Source organism: Columba livia, chromosome 1 (assembly GCF_036013475.1).
Source record: "Columba livia isolate bColLiv1 breed racing homer chromosome 1, bColLiv1.pat.W.v2, whole genome shotgun sequence".
NCBI classification, from domain to species: Eukaryota; Metazoa; Chordata; class Aves; order Columbiformes; family Columbidae; genus Columba; species Columba livia.
Window position 1 is genome coordinate 146,932,775 of NC_088602.1, and position 27,274 is coordinate 146,960,048.

The 27,274-nt window shown below is 50.3% G+C and overlaps 1 protein-coding gene and 1 pseudogene across 7 annotated transcripts in view; one reads left to right on the forward strand and one right to left on the reverse strand.

The window, feature by feature from the left end:
- Window positions 1-8,668: 8,668 nt before the first annotated feature.
- CACNA2D4 (calcium voltage-gated channel auxiliary subunit alpha2delta 4) overlaps window positions 8,669-27,274 on the reverse strand; it is a 129,756-nt gene continuing 111,150 nt past the window's right edge. For 3 of the 7 annotated variants that reach the window (XR_010467226.1, XR_010467227.1, XR_010467224.1), the window contains 8 exons: window positions 23,021-23,091; window positions 22,110-22,185; window positions 20,252-20,304; window positions 18,867-18,922; window positions 17,588-17,608; window positions 12,206-12,323; window positions 9,576-10,704; window positions 8,669-8,807 (listed from right to left, as the gene is read on the reverse strand). Coding sequence is in view for 3 of the 7 variants with exons in the window: in XM_021284716.2 (XP_021140391.2) it covers window positions 8,721-8,807; window positions 9,576-9,658; window positions 10,592-10,704; window positions 12,206-12,323; window positions 17,588-17,608; window positions 18,867-18,922; window positions 20,252-20,304; window positions 22,110-22,185; window positions 23,021-23,091 (678 nt within the window). In the remaining 4 variants the exon portion in view is untranslated. Of the gene's footprint in view, window positions 8,808-9,575; window positions 10,705-12,201; window positions 12,324-17,587; window positions 17,609-18,866; window positions 18,923-20,251; window positions 20,305-22,109; window positions 22,186-23,020; window positions 23,092-27,274 lie in introns of those variants that run through there. The other 4 variants (XM_021284716.2, XR_010467225.1, XM_065036198.1 and 1 more) reach the window with 4 other exon arrangements.
- Window positions 10,698-17,594, forward strand: LOC135575864 (uncharacterized; annotated as a pseudogene).

The window sequence follows — 27,274 nt, forward strand, 5'->3', positions numbered from 1 at the left end:
TATTGTCTAGTTTGGGTCTTTTTGTGCTTTTTGTGAAGCTTGAAACAGTTGCTCTCCCTTTCTTTCTTCCCAAAGCTTGCAGGCAACACTTCACAGGTAAAAGGTTTCTGCTGGTGCAGAAACCAAACTGATGCCTGAAGGCTTGTTTATGTACAGCTGAACCCATGCTTGCTGTGTGTCTCCTCAGGCAAAAGCCAGTGGGTGGGAGTTTGTGCGCCTGAAACGTTAGTTCTGCTGCATGGCATCCTCTTGATGTCTATAGTTCGTGTCAAGTTTGTGCCTAGTCTTGCCATGAGATTTCAATACTCTAACATATATAAACATCGCAGCAGACAAAGGTGTCCATGGACTGTGCTGCCCCTCAGTGCTGATCTCGAGAGAAATTTGTTTTTCCAAAGTCCAGACTTTAGTTCGATGCCCACTGGAGTTGCCAGTTGTAGCACATTGCAGATGGTGGTTTGGGGGAAGGAGGTGGCGTTGGGTGGGTCTAGTGCCACCACTTCATGAAGCTGCTCATCATATGAATTCTACTGACATACAATTATTCTGAACTTGCAGAGAATGAAAAGCCTGGGACAACTTTTATACTATCCCATTTCTGGTTGGTTGTGACCTCTGCCATATTTTAAAAGTAACTTGAGGAGAATGTGGGATTGGTGTTACTGCATTGGAACGCTTAGCTGAACCCACGCTGTAGGGTGAGGGCATAAAGCTGTAGGGTGGTCTTGGGGCTGGGCACCCCCTGTCAGGTCTCTCTCTCCATCCCCCAAGTCTCCATCAGAACCCAGGCTAAATATAATTTGAAAGGTTCTCTATTTTTCTATGTCTAGAGACACTGATTTTTCAGTGGCTTAGTTTTCCTGTTCCTAGTCTTGCAGATTTTAGATGTGTACTATCCTGTCCCCTTGATCCAAGGTTTAAAAGGGTTTTCTCTTGCTGCTGCAGGCTGGGTGCCATGGGGGTGACAGGCAGGTAAGGGAAAAGAACAAACTGGCCAAGGAGTCCAGCTGGGTGGAGAGTGGTGGAAGGAGCAGAAACTGTGGTTTATGGACAGGATTGGAAAGTCAAAGGTAAAGTGCATGTGGGTGAGAGCTTGTGAGGAGGAAAATGGGCAGGTGGGATTGAAGGTGCAAACAACAAGAGCTGGGGAGGAAAGAGGGTGGGTGCTGGGCACTTTGGTTTATGTGAGCAAACTTTTAGGTGAGTTGAGATTGAGAAGAAACATTCAGGAGGCCTGGACTTAAATTCCTGGTGAAGAAATGCCTCCCAGCCTTTACCCAAGTAAGGGATTGATTGTCTTCTCCTGGTATGCAGGCTTAGGGGTGGGAAGGAATCGGGTTTGGCTGGGGAGGGAGCGGGGCTGGTGCTGAGCAGAACAGGCCGGTGCCTGGACTGGGACATTTGGTCCTTCATGGCTGTTCCTTGGCTGTCAGCAAACATCTGTGAACTGCCAGGGCAAGATGTACCTAACCCTGCTCTTGTGTTGGCTCACACTGAGTCTGGGCATCTACAGCTCTGCTGTTCATCAGTCACTTGACTCCAGATATGTGTTTTGTGGTGCCTTGTAAAGAGTCAGCTCCAATAAATGACCTGTGACAGCTTGAGGTCTCAGGATGGATTTTTTTTTTCCTTTTAAAAGTGCAAAGCAAATTCAAGGAGCATGGAGAACTTTGGCATCAGATAACACATGAATTATACTAAAAGAAGCTGCCACGTTTTAATATGAATTGAGTTTATTTTGTTTTCAGGAAGCAGAGTGATACTTAAAAGCTGCCTGGGCAGGTTGAGGTTGTCCGTCCTACTTCTGCTGTGTGTAGATGTGGCCATGCTTTGCCCACTCCCAAAAATCACTTGCTTTGCTCATTGCAAAGGGTGAACTTATCCTGAGTAGGGATTAAAGCGCCGCAATCAGGGTGAGTGTCTAAGGTCATTGCCTAACTCTTTAAAGAGCTGGAAATAAATGAAGCATAAGATTAGGATGGAGGAGCTGAGTTTGGTTTAGCTGAAGCTATTAGAGGCTTCCCTGCAAAACTGAATTTCTTTTTCCTTTTTTTCCCCTCCCTGCCTCCTGTGTGGCACCAAGCAATTTGTTGGAACCGGACTCTCCTGCTGGTCAGTGCTTCTATGTTTGTCTGGAGTGCCCAAGCTGAAATTCTCCAGGCTGATTTCCAGGAGAACTGATGTGCTTTGAATGGAGTTCCCTAAAAATTCAGCTCCTTGGAGAGGATGTGTGTTAATTTTTAGGACCATATTGCTCTTTATGAAGAAGGAACACTGACCTTGAGCTCATGGCAAGGTCGGGCATGTCGCATTGGATCATCTTCACGTACTTTGACAATGAGCAACATAGAAGAAACCCTCCACCTGTCCAGCATCACCCAGGTAGCAGTTTAGTTTGGCCGCAGCGGAACTGGTTCCTTCTTCACTATCTTTTAGAAGGGTGTGTTACAACAGGACAAGGGGTGATGGTTTTAAATTAAAGAGGGGAGATTCAGGCTAGACATAAGGAAGAAATGTTTTACAATGAGGATGGTGAAACACTGGCTCAGGTTGCCCAGAGAGGTGGTAGATGCCCCATCCCTGGAGATATTCCAGGCCAGGCTGCATGGGGCTCTGAGGAACCTGATCTAGTTGAAGATGGCAGGCGGTTGGAGTGGATGAGCTTTGAAGGTCCCTTCCAACCCAAACTATTCTATGATTTGATGATCTCGTTCCCTGTCAGGCAGGTAGGCTTCTTGGGAGGGATGGTGGGGTGTGAACCTGGCGCTCCTGCATGCCTGCTCGGTCTTAATTCTAGCATTTCTGGGAACTTCACCTTTGCTCTTCTCTCTTCCAGTGAAATTCTTGTTTGAACAACAGAGCTATTGCTCTTTCTGACCTGCGAGATGTTTGCACTGGAGCTTCATGATAATCTTATGTTTTAGCAGCTTTGTCTCTGGTAGTGGTACAACTGGGCACAGAGGCTCTTCAGAGTTGGCATTAAAAAAACATACAGTGGTCTAGTTGTAAATGAGATGGGAAAACCATGAGCCTGGCTGGGTTCCCAGAGCAACGACACATTTACCTAACAGAAGCAAATGACACCAAAACCAGCTCCAGTAGGTGTATTTTGTTTTCATCTCTTACCATGGCGAACCTGTCCGTGCGGTTTGAGCTTTGCCTCAGCGCTGTCTGGAGTTGAGCCTCCCCTGGACTGATGCAGTTGTTCTCTGCAGCTGACACCAGGCTGTGGGGGAGCTCCCCCCACCTGCAACAGGAGCAGCCAGGGCTGTGAGGCAGCAGCTGCTGCTGGGAAGGAGAAATAGGAAGCTGTCCATCCCGGGAGGGAGCAGCCGCTGCCACCACCTCCCCGTCTGCTCCCAGCCACAGCGGCCAGCCCGGGGCTCTGCCCTGGCTCTGGCCCAGCTCCCTCATCCCACTGCCCATGGGGGTGGCCAGGCTGGGTTTGCTGCCTTTGCCGGGGAGCCTCCTGCCAGTTTTGACAGGGATGCTGTGTTCCTCGGAGCTGGGCAGGAGCAGGGTGGCAGCAGGCTCCAGCCGCTGCTCCTGGGGTGGAAACTGGCCGTGCGGCACTGAAGAAAGCCACTGCTGGCTGAGATTGAGCCAAGCGTGCACAGCTTGGATTTTTGGCTAGCATGTAACATCAGTGTACCCGCTGTTGCCAGCATGGGGTCTTCCCTGGAAATTCGTATTATGAGACAAGGGGTAAATGGTTTTAAACTAAAAGAGGGAAGATTCAGACTAGACACAAGGAAGAAATGTTTTACCACGAGGGTGGTGAAACGCTGTCCCAGGTTGCCCAGAGAGGTGGTAGATGCCCCATCCCTGGAGACATTCAAGGCTGGGCTGGATGGGGCTCTGAGCAACCTGATCTGGTTGAAGATGTCCCTGCTCATGGCAGGGGGTTGGACTGGATGACCTTTGAAGGTCCCTTCCAACCCCAACTATTCCATGATTCTATGATTCTCCTTCCCTGCTGCCCATGAGAGACCAGCCCCTGGTATGATGGCCAGGGGGCAGCAGGGCCTTTGGGAAGATTGGCAGCCTCCTGCCACCATCCCCATGGCCTTTCCTCAAGGAGGGCTGAGGAAGCACTGGCACGCATCCCTGTGTGATGCATGTGCTGCTCCTTATCATGCCGGTGGCAAGGACAACGGTGGCTGCCTGGCCCCAGTGGAGCAAAATGCGAGTGTACTAACAGGGCTTGGTACAGAGCCCTCTCCCACCAGCAACAGCGGTCTGTGCAGGGAAAGACGGGGTGACAGGGCACCCAAAATGTGAGGCAGTAGCAGGAAGCAAAGCAGGAAGAGCTGATGAAATTCCCTGCGTAGTCCATGAGGAATTTACTGAAGAAACGTGCTTGGTGGCGTTCAGGTGGGGCTGTTACAGTTTGCATCAGGTGCTGCTGATGAGCTGCATTGCTGCAGCTGATGTCATGGGAGGTAATGACAGCAGCATTTGCTGGCGGAGTGGCAGAAGATGTGAAGGCTCCTTTCAAGTGTGAGCAGAGGTGGTGTAAGGGGCCCTGCAGCTGGGGCAGGGCAGAGGCGTGGGGAGCAGCCTGTGTGGAGGAATGGGGGAAGCTCCCTGGCATCTGGGGAGCAGGAGCAGCAACCCCCTCCAGTGAGGGTCCTGCCAGCAGTGGAGTCACTCAGTGCACGGGAGTTTGATGTTCCTTCCCTGCTTGCTTTTAAAAAATTGCTTTGTGCAAAAGTGCTGCATTTGATTGCCCTCATTCCCTTCCGCTGCAAGCAGAGGCATGTAAGAGCGCAGGGTTTCCGTGCAGAAGGTACTAGTGGGCTTTGTAAGCAAAAAAAGCATCCTGGAAAATACTCTGAGGAGCTCCAGCCTGAGAGATGCACACAAACCCAAGCAAGACTGTGGTATTGGTCCTTTGCTGTGAGAACGAGGGCACCCCCACTCTATACAGCTCCTCACTGCAACCGCTGCCATGCCCAGCATGGGGTGTGCCAGGCTCTTGCTAAGTGTAGGCTGACCCTGACCAGCCTGCTGAAAGCTGCTGCTTCTGTGACTGCTCCCAATTGCAAACAGCTGCTGTAAATCCAGGGCTGATTTTTCTGCTGTTTTGTAGGATGAAGTCATTCCTGTCTGGTCATACTTGAAGGTGTAGTCATCTGTCTGCTCTGTCCCAAGCCATGAGTCAAGGGAGGGCACGTGTACGTGACGCTGTGCAAGGTGTGCGTCCCTGCCTGTGGCTCGGACACCCTCAGTGCCCACCACAGTGTTTGGGAGGGGACAAGGTAAGCTCAGCCTGCAGCAGGGTGTTTCTGAAGCCTGTGAGGAGTGTAACAGAGAGATTTTTAGGTCACTTTCCTGCTCCCTCTCCACCTTCCTGGGAGGAAACCAGCTGCAGATTTAGGGCGTGTGAAGCCCCTGATTTGCATGGCAGCCAGACGTGGCTGGGTGGGTCTGACAAACACCCTTCACTGCAGAGCATCACTTAAAACTTTTCTCCCATCAAGTTTTGCTTTAATAGTTATTTTGTTATCTAATATTCTATTATCCCCATGCCTACATCCCCACGCTTATGGGGGTGGATAGGATCTTGCAGGAGGTACAGCTGTGATTTACAGTGCTGTCTCAGGATGGCAGCGGGATGCTGCTTGGCTGGAAGTGAGGGATGACTCCTCTCACAGCTGCTCCACTGCTCATCAGATCCTCTGACCTCAGAACTCTGTTTGCTTTTGCTGACCTATTTTCATCTCCTGTGTCCAGCACATGCCTGAAGATATTGGGAGCTGGAGCAACTGCTTTTCCCAGGGGTTTTTCTCTTGCTGGAGGGCTGTGAGCTGCTATCTCTGTCAGGTGAGCAGAACAGACATTGGAATATGCTTAACCCCCAGAGGGATACCCAGTACTGCCCAAACGGTGTTGCTGGAGCTTCCTAGGGATCCTGGGGTCTCCTCCATCCACCTGTGCAGGACATGGGCAAGGGGGATGCTTAGGACATCCCTATCAAGCAAAGAGTGCAGGTGTAGGTGCGCTCTCTGAAGCACAGCGGGAACAGGTGGTGCAGCCCCGTGAGGGGGCACGAGGAGGTGTCTCCCCCCACAGCCCTGCAGCCAGAGTTTGGGGAGCTCTGCCACAGGAGTGGGGCACCCCTAGAGCAGCCCCAGCTCAGGTAGTTGGGGGCTGTGGGGGTCATGTATTACCCTTGCCCCTTCACAGAGGCCAATATTCTCTGGAAACACACCAGAGCACCTCCTGCCTATTAGTTGCTGTCTGGTTTCATTCTCTCAGTGCAGGTCTCCTTACAGAACCGTGTTTATGGTGGATTAACGCACCTGAAATCAAACACAGTTGGTATGTGGCAGGGCAATGTGTATTTATATAACTTTTGTGAGATGAGTGGAGATGGGACTGCTAATACTTTCTGACAGGGAGGTCACCCTTGAGAGCAGTGCCCCAGGAGGGCAGGCGCACGGAGCTGGGCGAGCTGTGCCAGCCGGAGAGGGATGCCCTGAGCCAGCGGCTCCTCTGTCTGTGAGCAACTCCTGACTCCTCGGCCTTGACAGCAGCCCCTTTTCCCTCTGTGCTGCCTTCATCTTCCTCGGCTGCTTCTGGCTCTGATAAGGTCACTGCATCTGAAGCCTGGAAACACCATCTCCACCTCCAGATTTATGTCCAGTAGTGCAGCTGTTCTTCTTTTTTTTTTTTTGCTGTAGTATCACTTTAGTGAGGCAAAACCAGCCACAGCAGGAGCTGGAAAGGTCCCCATTGGGGTCTGGCTGTGACCAGCACTGTCCCCTTATTGTTGAGTGACACTGGTGGCAAGAATGGCAGCATCCATACCGACCCTGGCATACATGAGTGTGTCTGTGGGCTCAGATGGGAAAAGGGAACAGTCCCAGTGTGAGGAAAAAGCCCTTTCCCATAAAAATGCCCATTGCAGCAGCTACTAATGGGTGTAACCCCAGTGGCAGTGGGGGCTGCAGGAGTTGGGGGGCTTGGTGGGCCCACTGGGGAGCCCAGCAGCTCCACGCAAGCAGCACGTCTGGAAGGCAGCGTGTGGGCAGCGCTGCTTGTTGGGCACAGGCACTTATCCTGCAGGAGCTGACACCTCAGTGTGATGAGCCCCACAGCTCTTGGGGGGCTGTGAGGGGCACAGGGGGCTCCTGAAGTGGTTTGCTGGAAAGAGGAGGCCAGGGCAAGCCTCCGCCTTGCTGGCCTGACTCCTTGGTGCCATTGCAGTGGACCCACGGGTGCTGGGGTGGCTATAGATGGGGATGGCACAGAGCTCAAGGTGAGATGCGACCCCGTTTGCTTCTGTAGCTGTGGCATCCCTACTCCTGTACCCCACCAGTGCCAAGACACCCAACCTGCCTCAGGGGTGACAGCTGTGGGGGGCCAGTGTGTGCGCTGCATGGCCAGAGGCTCTTCTTCCAGTACCTCTGGTAAAAACAGTGACCACATGCTCTTCTTCGCATCCCCATGAGTTGCCAGCATCTCCCTGATGGCCAGGCCACTGCAGCTCCATTTGCAGTCCCTCTACCCATACCTTCTCCCCACAGGTCTTGCAGGGAGAGGGGTTTCTGGAATGTAGTGTAGGGCTGCAATTCACACCAAACATGACATGATGAAGCTTAAGTATCTATTTAAAATATGCCATATATTTGTTTTTAACAAGATGGTACGGAGTAGTTCATACAAAAAAAAAAAAAAAAAAGGAAAAATGGGTGCTCCCCACCCATTGTCCATAAAGCTCTGTGAGAAACGGCCCATGCCCACCAGCCAGGAATGCCAGGCTTAGGGCAGGGGGCTGCTTGCCCTGGGACAAGCAAGGACAGCTTCAATGAGCAGGGCAGTGCTGCTCCAAGGGGAAAAGTGCCTGTTTCTTAGCTGCTTCTGCAGTGAAACTAGCAGACAGTGGGAAACATACCCCCTTCTCAGAGGTAAGTTCACTTCTAGATAAGAATCTGGATGCTGTGCTAGCAGTGTTGTGAGGGATCTCCTCAGCAGAGCTGGCATTGCTGCAGCTAACTAGTCAAGCCCTGCTACTTCCCATCGTCCAGCTGTGTGTCACACTACTGCAGTTCAGGTTAGGTGCCACCATGTCCTGCCCCTGTGGTCCCAGTCAAGGACCACCCCTGAGACCAGGAGATGCTGCCTCACTGCTGGGAACCACTGAGAGCCCTGTTCTGGCAGGGCTGTGCCTGGGCTGCTCCGGTACTGGGTGCTCAAAATCCTGGCAGCTCCCACTGAAGGACAGGCAGACAACAGACTGCTCTCCTAAGGCCAGATCTGCCCCACCGAGCCCTGTGCCTCCTGGGGTCAACTACCCCAAAGTGGCTCCATGGGAGGCAAGGTGGTGGTGAAATCCAAGCCATGCCAACAACCTTGGCCATTCAGGCTGGGCGCTGATGGCTGCAAGGAGTAGCTCAGTAGGCGGTGTGCTGCGAGCTGACCCTGCCAGTCCTCGCAGAAGCCTTTGGCTGAGGGATTTTGAAGGAGGGAGCAGCTTCCATAGTTGATGCCACGCTGGACCTTGTGATGAAGGACACAGGACATGCTGTGCTACGCCGTTAACACTTTGTCTTCCTGGGGAGCTGCAGTGGGCATCCCAAAATGGCCTGTGCCTCCATTTCCTCCCCTCCTGCAGCTCCAGCCAGTGGCAGCCCCTTTCTTCCCAGGTCTCTGTCACATAAGGCGCGTTGCAGGCAGTGTCACCATCACAGGCAGTGTCACCGTTGCAGGTAGTGTCACCGCAGGAGCAGCGCCAAGGGCAGGAGGAGCAGTGTCGGTGAGACGGAGACCTCAGCAGTGCCACCGCAGTCTTGGGCATTTTCCTGGCAGATGGGAGAGAAGGTGTCAGCTTGCTTGCAGCCTGGGTGGCTGCCGGCAGAGGGAAGGGAACCTACCCCTTGCCTTTGGAAGGGGGAGCAATGCCTGTGGCAGAGGGGCAAGAGGAAGGATCACCGGGAGCAAAGAAAGGGACTAGTTTGATGCCCCTGTGCCATGGCATCCACCTGTGAGCCACGAAGCCTCTTGCCTTCTTGGTTTTTACCATGCTTTGCCCCACACCCTGAAACCCATCCCGGGGCCTGGGAGGCTGCAGCTGGATCAGCTCCTGCCTGCAGGTCCCTCCTGCAGCTCCTTCCAGAGTCCCCCGCCAGTGAGTGTGTCCCTGTGCCTGTTCCTGGCCATGTGGGGCAAGGACAAGCAGCTGGGCTGCCTCACATGCTGTGTGAAGGTGCCTGGACCAAACTCCTGCCAGCCCGGCAGGCATGAGAGCTGCCTGGCTGCACCAAGCTTGGGTCATAAGGGGTGGTTACAAGAATCATGGCTCTTCCAGCAGGTGACCCCCCCAAAAGAAAACTAGCAATCCTCTGACTGCCAAGCTGAAGCCCTTCCCAGGTGTCACCAGTATAACCATCCTCCTGCTGGGAAGCTCCCTGGGCTGCATCTGGGTCCAGACAGAGAGACGGGCACGCCATGTGCACAACGCAGGGGTGCAAGAGAGGATGTATGTGCATGGGCACAGGCATGTCCATGGTGAAACCCAGCTGTGTCCTCCTCTTCCTTCCCTCCCTCCCTCCAGTGTTGTCCTGGGGTACCTCGGGGTGAAACGCGTGGCACGTGTCCGGCCGCCGCCTCAGCTTCTGGGAGCGCATCCGTTCACACTTCACTGAAGCGTTATGTGCAAGGCTGTTAAGAACACTGGCAGCAGCAGGGCAAGGGAAAAGGGGGATGAATGCTGCATGGACTTACAGGGCTCTGATGCAAGTTGTGCAGGTGTAACTGCACAGCCTAGGGGACAGAGTGGGGAGGACAAGTCAGCCTGCATGGGCTGGAGACATCTCCAGCACTAGAACATGGCAAGAAAAAATGGCAGTGGCCAAAATGCATGGAGAGGGCTCGCCATCACAGTGACAAGCTGTGCCGTATCACTGCCCTTATGAGGAGTAAGGGATGAAGCCTCAACAGGGATGAGTTAGGGAAGCACCTGGGAGCACTGTCAAGGAGCCAGCCTGGCTGTGCCCACCCCACCACTGAACCTTTCTCCTGGCCTGTCCCACCCTCACCCTCATACAGCACATCTGGCAGCTTGGATTGGGGAGACTGGCTTCCTCTTCAGAGTCTGGAGGGCAGGACTGTCAGGGAATCCACGGACCCATCGTAGTCCCCCACACAGGACCTGAAGGAATGTCAGGAAGATGTGGCGGGGAGGTTTAGGTTGGACATTAGGAAAAGGTTCTTCACCCAGAGGGTGCTGGAGCACTGGAACAGGCTCCCCAGGGAGGTGTCATGGCCCCAATCCTGACAGTGTTCAAGAAGAGACTGGACAAGCCCTCAGACACATGGTGTGAACTGTGGGGTTGTCCTGTGCAGGGACAGGAGTTGGACTCGATGATGCTTGTGGGTTCCCTCCAACTGAGGACATTCTGTGATTCTATGTTGACTGTTACCTCCTCTCCACCACACCTCAAGCCTGCCTGCCCTGTGTCTCCCTTCCTGGCTGTCTCACAGTTCAGGCCATGCTCTCCACCCCTGTGGCAATTGCCACAGCAGCAGGTTTTTTCCACCCTAGCAAAGAGGGAGCCATGCATCCCTGCTGCGTATGGAAGGATATATTTAACTTCTTTCGCATCCAGCAGGACGGGTGGGAAGACACTGCAGTCACAGGTAGCATCCGTGACGAGGAGCAGGAGGTTACTGCTGGTGATCTGTTGTGCCACAAACATCCTGCAAGAAAAGAGTGGGCAGGAGAAAGCACATCCCTCCCGCTGCAGGGCCACGGCAGCTGCTCCCACAACACCCAGCCCACAGCAAAGAAATCCAAGGAAAACACATAATTGGAAACAGGATCTCAGGAGGAAACGGGAGAGACTCAGCGAGCAGCTATGCACATGGGGGAGGAGGCTTTAGCACACCTTTTTGGTTTTTGGAAGCTGTGAACTGGCTCAGATTTACAAATCCCTGCTGGGCACAAAAGCCAAAATCAAACCCACAACCCGCCTACCAACCAAAAATACCAACCAGCCAACGAAACCCAATACAGGCCCTCTGCAAATGAGGCAGCATCTCGCAGCAGATGATACCTGAGAACACCTGGTTTTGTCCAGAGGTCTGCCAATGTCCATTCAACATACACTTACGCATATGCTTTTACAATGCAAGGATGTATGTACTATGTGGTCCTGTAAGGGGCAGTTTTGCTACATTGCATGTTGCTGGAGTGAGAGATGGACGATCCCAGTACCATCACATGTTACTTTGGTGAGATGGGACTGACTGGCTGGTGCTTGGTCTTGCCCACCACCATGAAAAACATGCAGCATCACTTGGCAGCCACAAATTCGCGTGCCCGTTCCCCTCCCTGTCAGACAAGGGTGCGGTGACAAGCACAGGCACGTGCTGGTGGGGATGTGTCTGCACGTCAGCGTTTGCCCCAGGATGTACACGTGAGGGTTTGCAGAAGCGTCGCTGCCTGGTTATGCAGGTGGTGGAAGGCTTGCGTGGGCAGAGCAGGCTGAGGGCAGGCACGTGTTTGGGTTGTGTGCAGGGGTTTGTGCACACGCGTGTGTGTGCATGGGCAGCTCTGATGTGTCTCTGTGCTCACAAGGCTGCGTGCACCTGTGGGCTTGCTCACTGGCACATGCCCATCTGCAGCCCCCCCACAAGGTGAGCATGAGGGGATGGCAAGGCTGTGCTGCCCGCCCTGCTGTCCTGCCCGCTGCCAGGCTGCGCTGCCACACATGATATGCAGGTGCTGAAAATGGCCACTTTTCCCACTGACTTTGCTGTTATTTTGGACTGTTCATTCTCTTAAAATGAAAACAGAAAATAGAAAAGTGGATCCGTGTCCTAATTTCTTACAGTTTAACACTTCTTTTTTTTTTTCCCTCCCTGCTTTTCTTTTTCTTTTTTTTTTCTTTAGAGAAACAGAAAAGAGGGAAAATTTAAAAAAATAAAAATATTTAAATGCTCTTTCCCTCATTCTGCAGCCACCTGTGTTTATTAACAGATGTTTTTAATTTTTTCAGTCTTTTATCAATAAGCTGTAACCCAGTCATTTCACCTCCCTGTTGTCCAGTGTGGCTGTTTAGCTTTGCTCTGTGGCCAGAGCTGTGGATGGGGCACTGGCCACACTATGGGGACAGTGGCAGAAGACTCTTTGCAAGTTACTGCCAGCCCCAGCTGGGGATAGGTAGCTCCCAAATTAAAGAGAAGCTGCAGTTCTTACTTCTGGCAATCTCCGCACTCGATCAGCCCGTTGGTCTCCTTGATGGCCGGCTCGTACACAAAAACAGGGTACTCTGTGTCGCAGGGCTGCAAGGTGTCGTGCTTCTTGTGCTTGTGAGCTGCAGTGGTAAGGAGACAAGATGAGAAACGAAGGACAGAGGATTGCATCGGAGAGGGTTTCTACTGGGATGGAAGCATTTAAGACTAGCGGTGCAGGTTGGAGGACCAGCCCTGCATACCCCCTTGACAGCGGCCAAGAGCAGGTGCTGACCAAAGAAAGGGAAGGAGATGCTGCAACGAGCAGCCAGGCAGCGATCTCTGCTCCCACTAGGTGGTGTGGGAAAACCAGCCTATGTGAAAAATGTGCCTACTATTCCCTCTCACCTCCCCAAAGCAAGGCTGAACCCTGTCCTGCCCAAGCCACAGCAGCTGCAGCAGCCCAGGGACCCCGCTGGTCAGTTACGCAGGAGAATTTGGGCATTGGTGCCCTTGTGTTCAAAGTGGGGGCAGGAAGGAGGGTCACATCTACGGAACCAGCAGCATCAATAAAATCCCTCCTGCCTAATCCAGCCCACGCTCATGCACTTTTTAAAACATTCACAGCTGTGACTGGGCTGTTCCTCAGTGCACATGCTGAGGGACCTGCCCCTGCAGGTACCATGGGTGTCCATGGTGGGGCTCTCCATCAACCGCTGATTATTCTCAAGCCCTCTGACATGTCAGAGCAGGCCCGCAGCAGACAATTTGAGGGGTGAAATATGTCACATTAAAAAGAAAACATCGCTGGCAAACAGATCTGGCCTGAGACCACAGGGAAGCTGACGATAGCTCTTGAGGACCAGCAGAGACCTGGCTAACTCATGGCAGTGGCTCCTGGGGGCAGCCATCCGCGCAGAGGTAGGGACCAGCTGCTCCACCACTCATCACTCACACTCTGTGGGACTCCCAGACTAATTTGGGGATGAGGGGGAGCTGAACTGCCTTACTGAGCCTCCCTCAAGAAGCAAGGGCATCCTTTCTCAGAATTCAGCAAAGTCTGAATTGACTGAAACTACTGCCTTGGGCCTTTCTGGCAATTATTTTCTGCAGTTGGAAGTAGCAAAGCCAGCTCCTGCCTCTGTAAGACACAGGGGAATGTTGCCGATGGAAATGCGAGGCTTTGTTGCTAGGGGAGAGGTGGCTGCAGCTCAGCCAACAACAAGTATGAGAAATGGTTTCTACATCAGCTTTGGGTCTGAGCACAAAAGACTCGCTCTGCAGCTCTCTACCCACGCAGCGGCCGCAGGCAGCCCTGCCAGGGGGACAGGCAAGGCCCCGAGTCCTGATTTGGAGGACAACCAGCTTATCCCTTGCAGCAGCGGTGCTGAAGATGTATATAGGAAAACCTCAGGAACGTGGGCTTTAATCAGTGAATGAATGGTAAGAAGGCACCAAGAGGGTATCCATGATCCTGATGGGTAATTTGCATCACTGTAAAACCCTCCCTGAGATCTGTGGTCTCCTCTCCCCTGACACTGCTGGAGCACGCAGAACGAGGCAGGTGCCACTCTGCGAGATTTGCCATCTAAACAACGTGGATTACGTGAGAGAGAGAAAACCTGGATGATTTTCTCTGATTTTCATCTCCACCACGGTGATCCAGTGCCACAAGACATCCATTTAAGAGCCAGGGACTGCAGCCCAACCTCTCCCCTCTGATGCCTCACCCAGGTGAATATGATGGGCACTCAAGCACCTCCCTGCAGTCCAGAGTCTCCCGTAATTGTGCCTTGTGCTTTTCTTTGGAACTCTCCAAAATGTCACTCACAAGGCAGCCTCCTACTTAAACTCTCCCAGATAGTGGGATCCACCTTTTAGTATCATGGTTAAGTTCATTTTGCACAGATCCAAAAGCACACAGGGCCTGATTTCAGCATGATGCCTTGTTCTGTGTTCACCCTGGATTCACACTAAATTCATCAACTAAACTTGTCATTTCAGGGTCTGGCAGCAAATCTACCACCAGCCAGGAGCTGCCTGGCCGTGCTCTGTCACCATTTGCTGTCCCTCTCTGCAAAACCCTTGCTGCAGGAGCATGGAAAAGCCTCTGCCTTTTCTTTTTACTCTGACTAGTACCTGTCACAGGGGTGAACAGCCCTGAGGACGTTCGGCATGAGCAGAAGACCCTCTTGCTGAGGTGAATTTCAAAGGCTTAGACATTTCTGATGAAACACACAGAATATGCTGTAAGGAGAGAAGCTGCAAATGCTTTCTGGCTCAGAGCAGCTCCAGGCCTGGTAACCATATTCTGAGCAGTGAAATCCTGATGGACAAAAGGAATGTGAGGGCCAGAGTTGGAGTTCTTTTCCTTCAGCCTTAATTTACTGCACTAGTAGATGGGAAAACAGTTCCAAACTCTGAAACAGGTGGCCAGACGGTTGTAGTCTGGGCCAGGGACAGACCTTCTTAGGGACATGCTTGCAGCAAGACCACGCATTGGTCCCTCAGCCACAAACCATCCAAGTCTCGTTGTGTTACCCCTGGATTTGCAGCACTGTGTGACCAGGGCTGTCACTGCAGCAAAGCTGTTGGTGATGGACTGTGCCAGTTCTCACTCAGAAGAACATCTGTGATGACCACAAAGGTGACCTGATAAAACTGGGACAGAATGGCTTGCAAGAATTTAGCATATTGCTCATGTCAGGAGCGGCAAAAGGTCCTGACATAGCAGACACCTCAGCCAGGTCCTCATTTTTCCCCTACTCCTGGCAAAGAATGACATTCTCCACTATCTCTGTCTTCCTGATGTAGTGCCATCAAAGCAGATGGAGTTAAAGCCATATAAAAACCAATGGTGTGAAGGATGGCATGCAGGGAGGGTGTGAATCAGATCATCGGCTTGGAAAACATGGGATGGAAGGAGATTTGAAGCCTCTCAGCCGGTGTTGAATCAGGGCCATTACGTTGGACTTGCTGGGCTTGGAGAACTGGGCCTCAAGGGGAAAGGCAACTACAGAGCCTGCACGACCCAGACCCAGGACAAACCCGGCCAGCACAGCCTCCTGGCCTGACCCACAGACATGGGCAAGAGCTGTACCTCAGCTCTAGGCACAGGACTAGAGAGACAACCTTCCAGCAGTAATCCTGGGCCAGACTGTGCCATGGTGGCACTCACAGGAGCATCCTAGGCATCAGGAGGTCATGGGTGGGAAGTGCATGGGGTTTAGTTCCTTCAGGGGCACTTTTGCCACTGGCAGTAGGGGCTCGGTCTCGGACAGAGGCTGTGTTTCTGTTGGAGCCTTTCATGAACATCTGCAATTTGACTTGCTCTGGGTTAACCTCATCATGTGCACGAAGATGTATTTTTAAACTCTGCTAAATTGGCACAAGTCCCCTGCACAGACCATCTTAAATCAGTTTCTTGGCACAGGCTAAATGAAAAGAAGCTACTTTAAAAACCTCCTAACTTCTGCACAGAGACAAGACCTATGACAGAGATTATGCTTAAGCCTACTGCCACTTAATTTGCTTGGAAGCAAAGCAGCTACAGCAGTATTGAGGAGTTCAGAGGAGCCCCGTGGCATGTACATCATCAGCAAAACGCTTGGGCTGAGCCTCTGTGGGCACGTGCTGGACATCAAAACTTTATCAGCGCTCTGAGAGAGTCTGGTGGTCAGGGATTAGCAAACAGTCAGAGGAGCCGATAACAAATTGCAAACTTTATAGCAAAGAGTGAGTTAATTCCAGGCTGTCGTTGCTACCATCTGCACTTCCAGAAAGACTCTGTCAGACATTTGGCAACCGATCTTTCTGAGTAGCAAAGGCAGCCGCCGCGCCTTGTTATGAACCACACAGCCCAGATTGTGAACTCATTCCCACCAGCATAAGCCATGGATAAATGCACCCAAGTCAATGGATTTACCCTGGGACACATGAGACAAAATCTGCCGCATAGTTACAAATACAAAATACAGAATTTAATCAATTACCTTGTGAAATATCCTCTGTGTACAGTACCATGCAGTCCAAAAGAAACTTTTCTGAGCTACAGAATTCTAGAAACAGTCCTTTCTGGGCTGCACCCCTTGACTGGAAGTATTTTTGGTTTAATTAAAGGCTTTCAAACCTGTTCTGGTGTCCATAAAAGCAGAAGCCCTTACAAACACAGAGAGGAATGAGATGCTGAAAGCAGTGAAAAATCTGTGTAAGCAAACATGTCGTCTCACCACCTCTGAAAAGCAGGTTTGTGTGATGAATGCAGGCTGAATATATCATGCCCGTATTCCAATGGCAAGTCTTGCCTTCCCAGAAAGCAAGAGAACTTGGGGGGCAGAAACAGGCTCCGTGCTGCAGAACCAGAGGTGCACAGCCAAACAAGGGTGGGCATTAGATCCCCTACCATTAATTCCTTTGCACATAACCCTGAATAAATGTGTGCTCAGTTTCTCTCTCACAAAATGTCTCCTTCTCTCCATACTTTTTGCATACACCAGCCTTGGCAGGCAGTCAAGAAAATGTTAACATCTCTGGCAAAAATCTACAGCCCATTCTTAACAACATGTGCAATCCATTTCTTCCAGCCCCAATAGTATTCTTCCACCCTGCTTATTCCCTCCCCCACACATGGACACTAATTTTTTTTCATCCATAGCCACACTCTTTCTTTTCCTCTTCTTCATACAGTAAGACACATTCCAACTGTCTCTGCTTCTCTATCTCTGTCTCACACATACGTCTTGCTGGGCAGAGGGTAAATCAGCAAATACAAGCTAGATATGGAAGCAGGGAGATATACAAATATAGCCACAGTCTGGACTCTGTCTTGGAGGGATTTCTAACTTGCCTGTAGGAGTGGATTTGTGAGCTAGAGCATACACTTATCAGTTGAACTGCTTGAAAGTTAATTCTGCATTATCCTGGAGCTGGGCTGGAATTCATCAGAAGGAGCTAAGCCATGGGGTGTGGAAAAGAAGACTTAAGTTGCCTCTTAATATCTGAAGTCTATGAGACTTGTATAATTTTTCCTGCAAGAAGGCACGTGTTGGTCTTTAGTTTTGGCATAACAACTGAAAAGAATGGTGCAGCTGGGAAGCAAGGTGAAGAGCACAGGCTACAGGCCCATTTAAGCCATAGTATCGAGTGATAGTGTTGTCTGTGCCCGCAGTCCCTGAGGAGGCTGGTGTGTCACTTTTATTGATTTCTCAGTGACAGAACTTCAGGCACCAGCTCAGCCAGCCAAAGGAGCAACAATTTTGCAGTGCAGCGAAACAGAACCAGACACTGCCTTGTCCCTGTCACACCTTTCTGCAAGTCCCCCATTGTCCAAGAGGTGGAAAAAAGTCTCTCCTAGCCTGGGATTTCTAGCTAAATCCTCCTCTTTTCGCTGCTACGTGTTTCTACTTACAGTGATGGAAGACAGCCTTGGCTGGAAAAGTCAGATGACACACACAGACGCACAATGAAGATGGAGCCACGCGGCGGTTTCACACGATGGCAGTGCAATGAAGAGATGAATTTGCACACAGCAGTCATGGAGGTGATGCGGAAAAGAGATGAAGAAAGCACAAAAGGAAATGGTGATGAGCAGGTCAGAAGTGAGAACCTCTCCCTCCCCTTTTTCCTTGCATCTTCTCAAGCAAAGACTAAAACAAACTGCGGTCATTTAGCATCCACAGCAGCTCTCAGCAGGAACACCAGGTCAGTCTGTCCTTCAGAAAGAGCAGTCCCTTCTGCATTGCCACAAGTTCTGTGCTTGCTCCTCTGACTCTTCCTCACCACTTTGTGCATGGGGCTGCTCCCGTTATCCCGACACATGTTGAGCAGCAGCCAGGGATGTGTAGAGGAAAGCTGCAACTTGTGCTGCCATCTCTGGGGACCCTCGCTGGAGGAGGTGAGTGGGATCTCAGCACTATCCAGACATTGGGCTGATTCTCTGACGAGAATGAAATCTTGCTTTCTAAAAATGACTGTTTCCCTGTTATGCCAGGTGAGTTCAGTGCAGAAGACTCAGCCCCACAGTTAGCAGGGAAGGTACCATTGTCTCCACTAAAAACGCCGTTAGTGCTGAACAATTAGTAAGGATGTAATAACAGCACCTACATGGCTGACATACCAGATATACCCTTTGCTGCACTCGTGTGCCATCATCTCTTCTATCCTAGAGTCCAGTGGGCAAGTGAAAACCTTCAATGTGTTATTGAACCTTACTGTTTCCTGGCTAGCTCCCTGGTACCCCTGCTAGGCTCTGGAGAGCCTGCTGCTCCAGCCCTGCTCTGTCCCATCCTACAGGCCACCCTTGGAAAAGACTGGAAGGGGATCTTTCCAACCGAAGGCCTTTTCAGCTAAAGGTTGCTCTTGTCCCACTGCACATGGGGTGGAGGTCCTTGGAAAGAAGAGCTTCCCCTCACACCAGTAGTTACCCTGAGGAAAGCAAGCGGTGTGCTCCGAGCTGCACACACCTCACCCCGACCTTGCTCTCGTGGTGCCTGAAATGGGGGTGGGAGCGTGGGGAGATGGGGTAGTGGCGGGATGTGGAAGCTGGATGCCAGGGTCCATGGAGGGAGAGGTGGCAGAATGGATGGTTGGCTCCTCGCACGAGGATGAGCTTCCCTGTACAGCTTCTTCTGCCACCAGCGGCTGTAACACTCACATGCTGTGGGGTGGCTGGACTTTTGTGTACTCACCATCTGCCAAGTTGTCTGAGTGCCAGAAGCTACTCATGTTAAACTCCAAAAGTAAGCTGTCAAAAGAGCAAGAACAGAGGATGCTTTTTCAGCAGCCTGGAAGGATGCAGGTGTTAGGGAGATGGCCCTGTCACCCGGCAAGTATCAGTTCTAAAATGTTTACTACAAATTTGCTGGCAGTGGAAGTCTGAGGTTTTTTTTTATTTTTTTTTTTCCCCTCCACATGATGAGGGTGTAGCTCTGCATCATGGGATCTGTACTGTGGAATAACTGAATGGGCTTTTACCTCATCACTCTCTATAACTACCTGAAGGGAAGTTATAGCCAGGTGGGGATTGGTCTCTTCTCCCAGGCAGTTAGCAATAGGACAAGGGGGCATGGGCTTAAACTCTACCAGGGGAAATTTAGGCTGGATATTAGAAAGAAATTCTTTACAGAGAGAGTGATCAGGCATTGGAATGGCCTGCCCAGGGAGGTAGTGGACTCGCCGTCCCTGGAGGTTTTTAAACTGAGATTGGACATGGCACTTAGTGCCATGATCTAGTAAACGGACTAGAGTTGGACCAAGGGTTGGACTCGATGATCTCTGAGGTCTCTTCCAACCCAGTCGATTCTGTGATTCTGTGATTCTGTGATTCTGAAGTGCATACTGTGTGGGGCCCTCGCCAGCCAAGAAAGGACCGCCTACGGCAATCCCTGAGGTTGGGAGGGGATTCAGCCACCATAAGTCCCACCTGAGGAGCAGGCATGGATGGCCATCAGGGAGCCTGTACACTGGCTACACAGAGGTAGCTGCACATCACGTTGAATTATTCTGAATAATGCTTAAGCATGAGGAGCTGGATCTTTGCCATACCTCGCCTTTTGCACATCCAGCAAGCTGAGCAGCAGCACTTTCATCCTCATTTGAACTTGAACTCCAATTCCTCCCAGCAGTTTGAGGTGAGCCCGAATCCAGAGCTTGATTCATGGCCTCCCCTCTCTCCTCCCTTGCCTGTCACTCAGACCTGAGCTCCCTGGCTTCTTTCCTTCAGCCTTCGCCCTCTGCAAAGCGAGGTTGTGCATCTGCTTACCACGGGTGAAGGAGACAGGCGAGAGGACTTCGCATCAAGGATCTGCACAGGGCCCCGGGAGACCCGAGTCCTATTTCTGACTCTGCCACTTTGTACTGAGTGACTTCAGGTAAATCCCAGACCCGCTCCAGGCCTCTGCCTCTCAAAATGGGAATAGTAATAGGTTTCTGTCTCTCGGGAGCAAGGCGTGGAGCTGAATGTCAGGAGAAGGCTCAGAGCAATGCCCTACATGGGGGCCTTGGCTTGTAGCTTTCTCAGCTCTTGCCCCCATTGGTCTGAGCCTCCCATACACCCCCATCTTTTGGTACTCACATGAGGAAATCACTTATCAGCCATTTCACTGCAGCTAGAAAGGCATATATTGGCTGGAGAACAAAGGAAGAAATGAGAAATACTGTAAGAACCTGGTCAGAGAGTTTATAATTTTTATGCAGGACCCCATATTTCTGACCAATTCCCTCCACTGATCAGAGCTCTTTGAGACAGGCTGGAAATTCAAGGCCTGAGCATCGCTGGAAAATGTTCAAAATACATCAAAAGCCAGCGGAGCTGCCTTGCTACTAATAATATCTTTTCACTCCCACCCCATCAGGGTCAGGGAGTTTATCAGAAATGTATGAAGGACTTTGAAGATGTAATTGCTTGATGATTTCTCTCCAGTATGGATGACCTTGAGAGCTCAGAGCAGAAGAGAAACACAGCTAAATGGGACACCACCAGTTTAGGATGCTTTTATATTCTGATAGCAAGTGGTATTTCTGGGACAAGCAACAGCATTACCCAGGATTTAGTATTATCTGCCATTGATTGATTATGCTTAACTGTGCTTTCATCCAGCTTTTCCTCAAGATGGCATGGCTTCTGTCATCTTTTCAGCTACAAATTGGGAATCCAGCATTGTCCCAGGGACAATTTATCTGCCAAGCATCCTGCTGCTTCTTTTCTTCATGGTAACCATGTCTAATTTTCATCTCTCCCTCTCATAATCATGCCCGTATCCTCAAACCCAAAACAGATGCAGCAGTCACAGGACACAAGATAATGTTCCATTATTACTAACTGACTTATCGTCAACCAAAGTAAGTCAGCAAATAGTAAAATGTATAGATGGTTGGGAATTTGACTGATTGTTTTTCTTTGAACGATGCATATGAACAATGGACTTTTCTCGATTTTTTTCCTTTTGGAGGGCTTTGCTAAGAGGGGAAAGGAAGAGATGAAGGCTGAATGCTCACCCTCTTATTCTCTTCCCAATCCACCTAATCTTTGGCAGACATGTCTTTCAGTCATCAAAATTCTCAAGGATATGATCAAGCAAATATTTGCACTGCAATCACAATATTTTACCTATCCAGCTTAAGTATAGCTATTACCAAAACTAATATATTGTTAAAAATAAAACAGATTATTAAAAATTAATATTTTCTTGTAAATTCTTTGACTGGAAAAAAATGACCATGTGATGCTGTAGGACATACTTCCAGCACACCACATTTTAAAGTATCAAACAATCATAACAGCAAGAAACACATCCCTGTTTAGGATTGCTTCAACTAGTTTGAGTGCTGACTAATTACTTAGCTCTGCCTGTGCGAGGCCAGTTTAGGACGGTAGAGTGGGATTAGACTTTGTATCAGAGTAAAGAGAGGTTGCATTTGGGTACTGGCAAAACTGTTCACTCTGATAGCTTGTTCCCTGGGTTATCAGCATTTCTCAGCAGCTTTAGCCCCTCTCCCTGTGGCTCCAAGCCCTCTCACACTTCCCTGAGAGGCTGACAGCTTTCTCCCAATACTCTGATCCCTGACAGTGCAATTTTTCTTTTTGAACTGCTGAGTAAAACTATGCACTGTAAAAACATTTCTGTTCATTTCAGTTGCAAGCTGGTTCTTCAGCTTTTAGGAGGAGCCTGGCATAGTCTAGATCCTGTCCTCTGCCTGGTCCTTCCAATTATCCGTGAGATCCTACATGCCAACAGAGTGCCAAATTGGAAACCACTGTCAGTGGCCACCAGTGCCTCAGAAATCTGCCTTACATGAGTCTGGACATTCCCACCACTTGAAAGCAAACTAAGCTCTTTTGGGGACTGTGCTACATCAAGGTGTTGGAGATGTTCTAGGAGAAGGCCTCCAGAGCCGAGCCCAGAGAGGGCTGCGTGCCGACAGATACGTACGCTGAGCAGAGGCCGGGCACCGCTGTGGTGGTGGTAGGGTACTTTGCACATTGCTTGATAGTCATACATGGTCACCCTGCAATCAACACAAAACAAGCAAGCTGTCAAAAGCGAACAGTGCAGCTGCCTATGGGATGCACACATCGGCGTGCACTGCTTTTTCTGGAAATGTTTCTGTGTGGAAGAACTAAAGCACTGGCCTGTTCACGTGTCTTTGCTGTTTGGTTGGTGCTGGATTTCGCAAAGAAATCAGAGAAATACAGGCCCTGTATTAATGTAACTGGGTCAGTACAGAAGGAAATATGTCCCTAATTTCCGATGGTGAGTAAAGCAGGCTGCAAAGCATGAGAATTATAATTGTAGCTATCTCAGGTCCCCCTAGTTGCCATTTTCAAGCCACTGAAACTCTGATCTCTCTTTCAACATGGGCTGGGGGAGTGGAGTGAGACAGAGGTATTTTTAGGAGAGAGAGAGAAATGTGCTCAGCCAGCTGCAATGCCACATCTGGGAGGGCTCTCAAACAACTGCTCATAGAAAGGCTTTCCAAGTGGCAGAAGCAACTGAAGCACTTCACGCAAAACACCAAGAAGTGTTTCCCATAGTGTCTTGCCCTGGAAAAGACAGAGGAGCAGCTGTTTGCTGTCAAAACGGAGATCAGGACTTACAGTCTCTCTCGGTGCTTTGCAGCAGGTGGAAGAGCAGATGAGGAGAAACAGGGTGTGTGGTGATGGGTGAGTGAGTCAGGGGAGAGGGCAGGTAACTAAAGGAGCTCTTGTAGACAAATAAGAGAGCCACATGCGCCAGCACGTGCATTTTCCCCTGCTCAGTGGTGCTGCTTATAGGGACCAGTACACTCTGACCCACACACCAGCTGAAGAAAGAGAAGTACAGCGCAGAGATCCCCCACTTACCGCCTGAACATGCCCATGTTTAGTAGCTGGGTCATTACTGAGCCTTCCACTGCACCAAAAAATTTTCCAGTCTGCAAGTACAAGAAAGGAAAAAAAAAAACAGAACAGAGTGTCAACAGTAAAATTTCCAAATGCTCGATGGCTCCAGACGATCCAGTCTGTCTGGAGGCCTGCTACACATAACGAGTGTTTCATAAGGAGGTAAGGCTGAGCTTTATCCCTTGGCTGGCTGGAAAGCTTGAGGGAGGACTTCCCCCATCACCAGCTGGGCATCCTGCACCATTCCTACCGCGCTTCGAAATGATTTAGCCCACGTAAGTCCCTGCAGCTTGCAACAGAAAAAGGCAGATTCTCAAGCTGCAGAGACCCTGCACGTTGATTCTCTGGCAGCCTGGGCTCTCCTGTGGGTTTTTGTGAATCCACATTCGCTGAATCTGAATGCCCAAGTCTCCTTCCGCTTGAGCCTCTCTGCCCGCCTGCGGCCGCAGCGGCTTCGGAAACCTCTGTTCTCCTGCTGCCCGAGGCGAACTGACTCACCGCGCGTGCACACATTTATTTAGGTAGCAAACACAATCTGACAACTCACTGCTGTGCAAGTTTGGAGCAGGCAGTAACCCAAACCAACACAACACACGCTGACCCATCCCTTTAGCTGACAAACTACGCCCTGGCATGGCCAGAGCTGTGCCAGCACAGGCTCCACCCTAGCACAAGTTGCATTTGTGGGGGTAACAACCCCCAGATTTCGCTTGCACACCTGGACTAAAAGTGGAGCTCGTGGCTCTCTGGTCCCATTTACATTTTGGAGTCTATAACCTCAAATACAGTCCTAATCTCAAATCTGGAAACCACTGCTTGAAAGACTCGTTCAAATAAACAACACCTCTGGCTTTCCTGATTACTAAGCCATGACAAATCTATTACAAAAAATGCTTTGAATCTGCCAAATCCACTGCTCTGTTTGCAAGCAAGTAAATAAAATACTCGTAAATAATAAAAATGCAGATATGAGCTGTCCATCTATTTTCCTGGCTCATGGGTCTTGACATAGTAAATAGCTTCTATATGTTATGGAACTGTTCATGCCGTTTGAGGGGCATTTTACATTTCCATTGATAGGCTAGCAGTCATTTAGCACATATTAGGAGATGACAGATGACTTCATTTATCTAAGTGGGGCATTTCCACTAAAAAACACACACACACAAAACTTAGGCAGATTTACCTAAAATCACACGGTAATCATCTAGCAGTAGTGTTACATGGTTTTACATGGTTATGAGCCTCTTCCCAACAGGCTTTCGAAGGCATTTCACTGTATAAATCGATACATAACATCAACTCCCCTTCAATCATTTATGCTGTAATCATCTCAGACATATAGCCAAATGTGTCTGAGCAAGCCCTAACTTTTTTTTTTATCTCCCTTGGTCTTTCAGTCTGATTAGGGTGGTGAGGAGGCCAGCTGCTTCCATTTAATACCAGTCTGCAGCCCCAGCAGGAGCTGGAGCTGTGGGATTTAATGCAGTGCAAGCTGCAGCTGGTGAGGCAAGGGGCCACTGCAGGACTGCAAATGGGCCCAACCCTGTCCAGAGGTGCTGATGTCTCACTGAATTTATCCAGACAGGATGCCATTCCTATAGGTACAAGTATGAGGAGCTATTAGTGTAATTGCAAGTAAGGCCTAGGGAATGTGCTCAGAAAAGCATCAGCAAACTGGCCTTTAACACTGAATCAGACATTGAAAGCTCGCTGCTGTTTTAGGTACCCTGTGCAGGTGGTAACACAGGAAAGCATCACTTGGCAGAAACCAAAGTGGTCCTGTACTGAAGCGACACCTTGCAAAGCAGGTGTCATTACAACCTGCTTCCTCCAGTGAGTGGCTGCTGCTCTCCCAGACATCCCTCTGCTGTGCTTCTCCTCCCAGCTCTGGGGAGATTTCCACTGGCCCTTGCAATTTCAGAGGTTCACAGCACAAAGCATCACCTCTGTCATCCTGCAGGACACAAACTGCAACACAGCGCCCTGCAGCTGAGAGCGTACAGGTACATATGCAGGCTAAACATGGGAAGGAGATGCATCCCGGAGCACACATATGGCTAAAAAGGTACATCACTGCTTACAGGCATATATGTGTCACAGAATAATAGAATAGTTTGGGTTGGAAGGGACCTTCCAAGGTCATCTAGTCCAACCCCCTGCCATGAGCAGGGACATCTTCAACCAGATCAGGTTGCTCAAAGCCCCATCCAGCCCGGCCTTGAATGTCTCCAGGGATGGGGCATCTACCACCTCTGTGGGCAGCCTGTGCCAGTATTTTACCACTCTTCATGTCCATGCTTTGCTGGCTCATTGAGCAATTTGCACTTTTGGTACACACAAAAGCTGTAGACAAACAAATGGGCCAGGCCACAAACAAAGCCAGCCCTTGCTCCTCCACAGCCTGGGTCCAGCCATGGTGGGATCTTGGCTTTTTAGCTGTCAACCTGCACCCTGTCCCTGCAGTTCCCCCTGGGCAGAGCTTGCAGACATACCCTGTGAGATGCCTCAGGTAGAAGGCAGCATCCTAGAGAAAGAGTTTTAGTGAGTGTGGGGGCATCTGGATGCAGCATGTGGAGGGAGCTCCAGACCTGTGATGTGCAGCTGTGTCTCCATCTGGCAGCAAAACATAGTTAAAAACTTGGGGGTGATTGTGGGGCCACAGCTACAAACATCAGCAGAAACGTAGGGGAGAGAAGCCCTCACTGCAGCACAGCCTGGGCCTATCACATATTTTCCCTTCCTCCCCTGCCCTAGATTGCCTGGTCCTCCTCCTCACCCACTCCCTTCTCCTGGCCCTGGATAGTAACTCTTTGCTTCCTTCGTGATGAGTCTGGATGGGGGGGATTAGCCCGAATTAAGAGATTTACTCATTCTTTCACAAGTAATCCTGCCAGGAGCTTCCAACTCGTCACTTATTAAAATCCTGAGTCCTCCTTTCTTCTGCAGTGGCTTCTGGCTACTGGTAAGCTTCCTGCTGCCTTCAGGCAGAGGATATTAGAGCTGATCCCCCATCCCAATCCCCCATCCCCAGGGCAGAGTGGAGCACAGCCTGAGCCAGGCTGTGGGCTGAGCACACTGTAAAGCACCACAGACCCAAAGGAGCAAGCAAGGAGATGGAACAAAACATCTCAAGAGTCCCCGGACCGGGTCTCTGGTGCCAGCCACTTGCCCAGGGTCTGTAAGGACACAGGTAATTAGGCACCTCTCTGCTCTTCTTAGCTGGGCCACTCTTGTTGGTCCTGGCGTCAGGTACAAGGCAGGAAGGAACGGCAGCAAATTAGCTGATTTCTCCAGAAAGGCAAAAACCCCACAAAAATCCAGGTACGGTATTTTTTTTTCCATTAAGTTAAAGGATGCACTGAGGGAAGAGTGTGGCGTGGGGGCAGGAAAGACCATATAGCAGCAAGTGATCCCACACAGCAGCATTCAGGGAGCAAGGTTATTAAACCTGGGGTATGGATTTAATGCTGCTGCTGTCTTGAATTCCCTGTAGGGTTTAACAGTCTGGACACTCATGGTACCACTGGGAAATAAAAGCAGTAACTGGAACAAGATAAAGAAATCAGCAGAAAAGTAGTGGTAAACTCTCTGAGGTCAGGGGAGGTAACAGCTAGAGGAGATGACAGCTCTGGTGCCTGCCAAAATTCCTGATCTCGGAGGCATGTGGATGATGTTTATAATTTAACCAAATCCACTATAATGCCATGTTTTTGCTAGTCAGGTCTTTCAGAGATGAGCTTTTTGAAAAACCCATTTTCCATAAGATGCAGGAAAAATACAAAGATAGAACCCAGGAGGCCAGTGCTTCTTTTTTGACACACCTAGTCATTGTAGGGGCACTTTTACTGGAATATTCAGTGAGTGGGGTAGGTTACTTTCCCGACAGAGAAGAGGCTGGTTACTCCTTGCAATATGCCCTTCTTGCTATCTGTCTGTATCACCCCTTGGTGCCACTATATTGCTGATTCATTTTGCTTTGTGAGCCTCAGCAGTTCTTATCTTGGCCCCTCTGAACTCACTGCATAGTGGCTGCAGAATTCATCATCTCACCTTTTTCTTTTGCCAGTCTATTCGGAAAATTCTAACCAACACAAGTCCAGATGGGAAACCATGGCACTTTCATTGGTGACATTCTCTGCCTAAATATCCATCTAAAAATTTATTCTTTCTTTTCTGTCCCAGCTGCTTTGAGATCAATGCCACTGCTTCACG